This window comes from Talpa europaea, assembly GCF_964194135.1.
Source record: "Talpa europaea genome assembly, chromosome: 12".
Classification (NCBI taxonomy): Eukaryota; Metazoa; Chordata; class Mammalia; order Eulipotyphla; family Talpidae; genus Talpa; species Talpa europaea.
The window spans coordinates 85,764,185-85,772,379 of record NC_140079.1 but is presented as its reverse complement, the minus strand read 5'-3'; the positions used below and the strand labels follow the sequence as shown (position 1 = coordinate 85,772,379).

Sequence of the window (8,195 nt, the reverse complement as noted above, 5' to 3'; positions counted from 1 at the left end):
CCAGTGGAACATTTGGCAGCCACCACTGTCCGAAACCTCCTTTGGGTGCTGTGGTGCTACACTTTGCTGGTTCCCGGACTCACTGTCTGCTGGTCCTCCTCCTCCACCCCTAACGAGACCTTTCTGCTCTGCCACTCCCCTTGGGTGTGTTTATCCAGGGCCATGGCTCCTGCCAAGGTCAAACTCCTTATCAGTCCAGTTCTCTTTCCTGAGCCCCAGACCTGGAAAATCACCACCATTCATGGGAGGGCAGGGGTAAGGTCATGTCACACTCCTTAGAAATTCCCCAGTGGTGCCTCTCTCCAAGTTCCTTGAACAAAATGCTCCTCAGTCTGGCCCTGCTCCCTACCTTCTCTTCATCCTCACCCCTCTAAGCATTAATCCCACGCCTCTCTGTTATGCACATCTGTCCCCCACCCCCCAGGGCCCCTAAACACTATTTGCTGTTCCTGCAATCCAGGTCACTTCTCCAGCCAGCTTCCTGACCTCTGCTGTGGCAGGCACCATGTCAGTCCACAAACCCCTCTGCTGAGCATCTGAACCAATTGCTGTGCTCCAGTGCCTGTTTTTCCTGCAGGCCCTCACTTTGCAAGAGGACTTTTCCCGCGCTGGGACAAGTTTTGACGTACCTCAGTACTCCCAGGGCTGGAACACGGGGCATGTGGAACAGAATTCATTACTCATCTGTCTGTGAAAGGCAAGTCCCTCCACCCTACCGCTGACCTCATCCCTTGCTTCCCAGATGGCGAGGGGAGGGAGAGGCAGGGACACCACCTTGGGAGTCTGGGTCAGAGGCCCAGGGAAGGTGGGGAGACAACTTCCCGGCTGAAGCAGGGGATCCCCCAGCCAACTGGGGCAGAGGCAGCTTACAGGTCAGAGCAAGTGTTGACCTCAGGTGACCACTCAAGGGCTATGGCCCAGGAGCTAGCACAGAGGCAAGCCTGGCATTAAAGATTCATGGGAGCAGCCCCGCCAGGCCCAGACAATGTAGAGCCCAGGCCAGGCCTGGGCAGGCCCAGCGATGGGGGAGGAGAGGTTTGGTTGGGTGCAGAGCCTGCTCCTAGCCATTCTGGTTCCTTCACTGCCTTGCTGTGGAACATGGACAAGTGGTTGTCCTCTGAGCTGCAGCCTCTCCCCACCGTGAGAGCTCATGGCTGTTCCTGAGAGCAAGGTGACAAGCCAGGTCTCCACCCATCTCTCCTCAGGGTCTAGAAGCATCCAGTTCAGGGGCAGAGGCCGGGCAGCTTCTAGAACTAGATCTTAGACACTTGTGACAGTCTGGGGAACATGCAGGTGTGATCAGAGGGGCCTCCCTGGTGCTGCCCTGCAGGGCCTGAGCCGGCCAGAAAGAGCTGCTTGGCTCTGTCACCATCTCAGTACATTTCTACCCCTTCTCCCAAGGGTGTGGATTTTTAAAAATCCATAAACCCTCAGGCTCCCACCTGCAAGCACTGCATGGGGATTTTAGGACTTCTGAGAAAGGGCTCATGGGTGACCTGGGGCTGTACTGAGCTTTTGAGGTTACACATGGGTCCCTGGGTCTGAGAGCGGACAGGCTCTCTCAGCTACTCAGGGCTTGAAAGAGAAGAAAGAAAACACCTGGGAAATCTTATTCCCTTTATTCTCTTCAACTAATCAACATGACCACCGGTGACACAACACTGTTATCGATACACAACACTCAAAAGTGGGGCCTCTCTTCACTCCAGCGGGACAAGTCAGGTGAGTGGGGCTTCCCTAATGGAGGCAAAGGAGCCTGGGAGCTGCTCACCTCAGGGACAGGTATCCTGGAACCCTACCTCGCAGTTGTGATGGTTTCAGGTTCCCCCCCATTCAGGCTTCATGCCCAGTTCTTGTGAGTTCTGATCTGACCTCCATATCCACAGCAGTGTCAAGCTTCACCCTTTGCTCAGATCAGTCCTGCTCTCCCCTCTGCTTTCACCAATGACTCTGTGACCCTGTATATTGGGTGCCTCCACCGGGCACTTCTGGAGTCTGGGGCTTGCCTGGAGTTGGACAAGAGAATTTGGCTACACTACACTTCAAGACTCAGTTTGGGTAGGCAAGTGCCGTGACCCCAGGACCTTTGCCTGAGCATTATCAAAGGGATTCTGGGTACTGCCATCTCTCCGAGCCAGCTCCTTGCTAGATTCCCTCCCCTACACATGCACAGATACAGCTCCCTCTGGGGAGGAAGCATCTAGCTAAGAAAGTTCAGGGTAGTGGCCACAGAGAACAGGTCACACCCCAAAGCCAGGTCATACCCCAAAGCTCTTCAAATCTACCCCTTTCTTGTCATGAAACTCCAGACCCCAACTAAATTGTGTCCACATCATCCATTCAGTACCAGAGCCCACAGCCCTGGTGCTCACGCATCCCTACAACATGCGAGCATCCATCTACGTACGCTACACCTAGTCCTCAAGAGGCCTACACCCGGCCTTCGACCACGCCAATAACCCCTCCACAGGCCTGAGCCCCAGGAATCTTTTGGAAACAGATTCCTCAGGCCTGTTTCTGAGGGGACCTGCTTCTAGCTTTACAAGGGGTTTGTCTCTACAACTGAAATTTCTTCTGCTACCATCTTAGTGGGAAAAAAATCTGCTTTGACTTGGAGGACTGTCTCTTCCTCAGTCTCATCGGGACTCCCCTTTATTGACGCTTCTGCCAGTCGGAATGCGGCCGGCAGGTTCCCACTCCCCTCAGCAGTGCTTTCAGACCGGGCCCTTTGTTGGGGTGGGGCAGGGCTTCATGTAGATGTTAACAAGGGTCTCCCCACAATCCTCTGAGGCCTGCCTTTTCTCCCAGGCAGGCCTCCATTTTCCCCCCCTACAGTGTTCTGGATTTTGATCCTTTGAATTTAAGGGTCATACCTCTGGGGCAGAATAGATGAAGGACTTTCATCTTTTGAACCTTCAGGCAATGGAATCAGAGGTCCCTTTCCACAGCTTTGTAGGAATCCGGGTCAGTCCAGGGAAGCAACTCCTGAAGGACCACCTCGCCGGGCATCTCAGTTCTCTTACCCCAGCATGGGGTCACTTCCTTTTGGACCCAGCCCTGGACGGAGTCCTCTCCTTCCTTAAGGGTCTCCGGGGTTAAGGGATGGAGTTCTTGTTACAGCTGTTTCGAGAGTTTTCTCTCTCCAATCATTTTATAGGGCAAGTCTCTTTCCCCCACCACAGGCACCCAGTCATGTTAGCAGGTTTGACTGGGTTAATGAAAATGTGTAACGGTGTGTGTGGTGCATGAGGACAGGAGATGGGCCTGGCAGGGGAGTGTGCTTCTCATCCTCCAGTTTCCCTCTGAAGAGGGAGAGCTGCTGAGGAGAGCAGCCAGTGGGTAGAATCTCTCCCCAGACCATGACCAGGTTGGGTCATCACCTCAGAGGGCCCAAGCACCCAGGTAAGGAAGTGGTCAGGCCTCGATGCACTCTTCTGGGACCCACGGTCCAGTCTGCAGGGCATTCGGACACCCACCCTACATGCAGGCCGCACATCCGGCAGCAGCCTTGCTAAAAAGGTGCTCAGTGAGTGAGGCATAAGAGAGGTTGTTGCTAATTGGAACTGTCCGCCTGCGGCCTCGTTGCCAGGGAATCCACACGTGGCTTTCGTCGACTGGAGGAGTCTTGGGAGGCACTACTGACACGCAGGCCTTGAGTCTCTGAAGGGCTTTATTCTTTGGAGGTTGACTAGCAGCGGTTTTCTCCTTCCATGGAGGACAGAAGTCGAGGAAACAGGCTGCCATTGCAGCAAGGCTGGTGGCAGTTAGATTTCAGGAGAAACCTCCTGACAGTGAGACCTGAGAACATGGCTGGGGGGACCCTCCATCCCAAGAGGCCTCTGAGTTGAAGTGTCCGGCTGGGCTGGAGAAGGGTCGCCCTGCCTAGCTGGGGTGGGGGTTGGGGGGGCAGGGGGTGGGGGAACCCTGGTGGCCTGAGCCGGGTCTGCTTGCACTCGCAGTTTAAGAAGCTCCTGAAAACAGGGAAGACTGGGCAACCCCAGGGTTTGCTGGGTCCCATCTGAACAGTCTGTTCACCTTGGTTTGCTTCCCTCAAAGCACTCTAGCAGAAGTCCTCCCACGCTTCCCCCGAATTTTTTGTAGTGGCTTCCCAGTGTTCTTACACTTGAAGCTTTTATGCACCTCAAATTTCAGTCTTTAAAAAGCCTGGATGTCATTTTTTTCCTTCCCCATGTTTGGGTTCTTCCTGGTACAGAATTCCATACACAATTTAAGATGGGCCCCGTACCCCACGGAACCCCCAGCTCAATGAGCTGGACTTGCTCTTCCCAGTTCCTGGGTTGTTTGTGGGTCTGAGGACTCTTCGCCACTGATTTTTCTCCTTTGTTTTCTTTTCCAGTCCAACCAGCAACCACCCTACCCCCTAGCTGAGCCTTTTCCTCAGCGTAATTGTCCAAGGTTTCCAGGAGAGACATGCCCCCCCCCAACTCCAGCAGGAGAGGACACCGTGGAACCAGTTCACGAGCGGTCTGCTCCCCCTTCTGAGGGCTGCCCCTCCCAGGTCAACGCCATCGCCGTACGCCCCGCACTCCCTGACTCGACTGCTTCACAAGGACTCTGAGAGGGTTTTAGAGGGCTGTCTAGAGACATATTGGGACCTCTTCCTACAATTAATAGGGCTTTTATCCACTATGGTTTATAGGGTTTTTCGGCTACAGACTTAAAGGACTTTTTTTCCTACATATTTATAGGGTTTCTAACCCAACAGTTTTTCTCTACTGCCTTGCAAGTGGTTCCCACCAACAATTTTATAGGATTTTTCATCACGGATGTAAAAGCACTATGTTTTACCCCAGGGTTTTTATCCTCCACTTCTCTACAATCTCATAGGGTTTTTCTCCTTTCCCCACGTAACTTCTGGGGTGATCCAGTGTTCCTCTCAGGAGAGAGAGGCCCCTGCTCTGCAGACCCGTTTCACAGGGAGACCCCGGGGTGGCAGCTCCTGTGGAGGAGAAGGGCCGCGACCTCTGCGAAGCCATCGCCACACTCAGGGCACAAATAGGGCTTTTCTTCCAACAGGGTTTTGGGGGGTTCCCCTTCCCCCTGGCTGCTGCTCCCTGTGGAGGTGGGGGCTTCTCCCTCTTCTTCCTGGCTTGTGGACTGGGTGGCTGGCTCTGGAGGGGGGTCCTCGGGTCTGGGGGACTTTTCTTGCGCGTGGGTCTCCTGATGCCGGAGGAGGGCCACGCGATCGGGGAAGGAGGCCCCACAATCTGAGCAGCTGTAGGGTCGGGCCCCCAGCGGGCTCCTGAGGTGCTCCAGGAGGACAGAAGAGCTCTTCCCCAGCTCCGCGCCCTTCTGGCCTTTCCCGCCTGCATGGACTTTCTGGTGCAGCAGCAGCTCCGAGCTGAGGCCAAAGCTCTTTTTGCATTCAGGGCATTTAAAGGGCTTTCCACTTAGGAAGGGACTGGGCCCGGCCCCTTCCCCAGTCCTGTGGTCAGGGAAGAGAAAGGGCTTCTCGCTGCCGTGGGTGAGCTGATGTTGGAGGAGCACAGCGCGATCCTGGAAGCTTTCTCCACAGTGCGAACAAATGTAGGACTTGGAAGAGAGCAGCCCCAGCCTCTGGCTGAAGCTCTCCTGCCCATCGGGCATTTTTAAGGGCTGCCCTGGGGGGTCAGCTTTGCCCTCTGAAGCACCTGGATGGGAATTCCCTCCAAAAGGGAGCCTGGGGGAGCGGAACTGAGGTGGTTTGGGGGCCGGGTGTGCAATGAGGCCATCTGCGTTTTTGTAAGGGTTTTCTCCGATGTGGATCCTCTGGTGCTGCATGAAGATGCCCTCATCGTTGAACCCCTTTCCGCAGACCAGACACTTGTGTGGTTTGGCTCCGGGGGGCGGGGTCATCAGGGCGGGGTCCCCGAGCCCCAGCAGGGTGTCACCCTGAGCCCTTCGGGCGGGGGTCTTCCCCCGTTCATGGATCACCCTATGCTGCTCCAGCTCGTGGGCCTCCAGGAAGGCCTTCCCGCAGTCGGAGCACACGAAGAGGTTCTCGTCCATGTGGGTGCGCACGTGGGTGATGAGGTTGGAGCTCTGGCTGAAGCTCTTGCCGCACTCGGGGCACTTGTACGGCTTCTCGCCCGTGTGCGTGCGCCGGTGCTGGATGAGGTGCGAGCTGCGGATGAAGCTCTTGCCGCAGTCCGAGCACTTGTAGGGCTTCTCGCCCGTGTGGATGCGCTGGTGGCGGATGAGGGTGGAGCTCATGATGAAGCTCTTGCCGCAGTCGGCGCAGATGTACGGCCGCTCCCCGCGGTGGATGCGCTGGTGGTTGATGAGGTTGGAGCTGACGCTGAAGCTCTTGCCGCACTCGGGGCACTTGTAGGGCCGCTCGCCCGTGTGTGTGCGCTGGTGCCGCAGCAGCGTGGCGCTCAGCGTGAAGGTCTTGCCGCACACCGGGCACTTGAAGGGGTCCTCGCGCAAGTGAGTCCGCTGGTGCTTGATGAGGGTGGAGCTGTGGCCGAAGCTCTTGCCGCACTCCAGGCACTCGTAGGGCTTCTCGCCCGTGTGCGTGCGCTGGTGCTGGGTCAGCTCCGAGCTCTGGATGAAACTCTTGCCGCACTCGGTGCAGCGGTAGGGCTTCTCGCCCGCGTGGATCTTCTGGTGCTTGAGAAGGTTGTGGTTCTGGCCGAAGCGCTTGCCGCACTCGGGGCACTTGTAGGGCTTCTCGCCCGTGTGCGTGGCCTGGTGCTGGATGAGGTCGGAGCTGCGGTAGAAGGCCCGCCGGCACTCGCCGCACTTGTAGGGCTTCTCGCCGGTGTGCGAGCGCTGGTGCTTGATGAGGTTGGTGCTCTGGGTGAAGGCCTTCTCGCACTCGGTGCACTTGTAGGGCTTCTCGCCCGTGTGCGTGCGCTGGTGCTGCACCAGGTTGGAGCTCCAGCTGAAGCACTTGCCGCAGTCGGGGCACTTGTAGGGCTTCTCGCCGGTGTGCGTGCGCTGGTGCTGCACCAGGTGCGAACTCTGCGTGAAGCTCTTGCCGCACTCGGAGCAGGTGTTGGGCCGCTCGCCCGTGTGGATGCGCTGGTGCCGCAGCAGCTTGGACCACTGGCTGAAGCTCTTCCCGCACTCGTTGCAGATGTAGGGCTTCTCCGCCCCCGAAGGGCGACCTTGCACCAGCTCGCGCAGGCTGGGCTCGCTGGCGGGGACCACAGCGGGGCTGTTCCACGTGGTCAGGGTCCCCCACTGCCAGTTGGCCGCACAGGCCTTGGTCCAGTCAGATGGGGTAGGGACTGCCTCCGGGTTTGGGGGTTCCAAGGAGTCACTGGGGTGACCCACTGGGGCTGGAGCGTCCTGGGAGACGGAGGGATCCTGGGAGGGTCTCTCCAGGGGCATCTCTGGTGTGTCCTTGAATTCTGGACTCTGAGCTGGATCTCCCAAGATGACCTCCTCCCCTGAACTTTCCTGCTGAGGGCTCTCCTCTTCGTTCCCACTCTCGGCACCTACAGAGAGAAAGGGAGTCTCCAGCCCCCATCGCCTTTAGAATATGGGGTCGGGTCTCTTCCCTCCCATGGGTTTCCCCCAGAGTCTGGGCCCCTCCCTGAACTGTGGCCACTGTCTTGTCAGGCCCGCAGGCCCTTCTTGTGCCCCTCACCTGTGTGAGCAGCATTTGGGCTCTCTTCAGGACCCTGCAGATCTGGGCCCCACAGGGCGGTCTCGGGCTCCATCCCAGAGCTCAGGACTGTCAGTTCCAGGGACCCTGAGAAGAGAGATGAGCACACAATGGGAGCCCCTCTCCCACCAGCCTGGGCTCCGGGGAGACCCCTCCCGCGTGGCCACTCCCAGTCCCCACTCCTGTGAGCCTCCGGTTCCCTGTTTTAGGCTTGGGTTCTCACCATCGCCCCCCTGCAGGCCTGATTCCTGCTCCAGATCTTAAGATCACAAGGAAGCAAGTAGGTGAATTTAAGAATGTAATTAAAAGCTCGTCAGTCATAACCCTTTGAACCCAGACTGGGGGCTGGAGAGGTACCTGACACCCACAGGGGAAGGAGCTCTCACCCCACACCTCTGATGCCCAGAGGCTGGGAAACCTGTTATTTTCCTAATCAGAGGAAGCTCATTAAGACTCTAATTTTCCTCCTTAATGGGGCTGCTAATTGGGACCAATAAACTTTCCTTATGAGCCCCACAGAGAACTGAGACTGCCTGGTACACTTAAAGAGTTAAAAAAAAAAAAATGGGAAAACAACCAC

The 8,195-nt window shown here is 57.0% G+C and overlaps 1 protein-coding gene across 1 annotated transcript in view; it reads right to left on the bottom strand.

Annotated features, from left to right (window-relative positions):
* Nucleotides 1-4,932: 4,932 nt before the first annotated feature.
* Nucleotides 4,933-8,195, bottom strand: part of ZNF629 (zinc finger protein 629) — a gene marked incomplete at both ends in the record, with an annotated part of 31,735 nt that continues 28,472 nt past the window's right edge. The window contains 2 exons of the mRNA XM_084250194.1: nucleotides 4,933-7,445; nucleotides 7,598-7,702. Coding sequence (XP_084106320.1) covers nucleotides 4,933-7,445; nucleotides 7,598-7,702 — 2,618 coding nt within the window. The remainder of the gene's footprint in view (nucleotides 7,446-7,597; nucleotides 7,703-8,195) is intronic.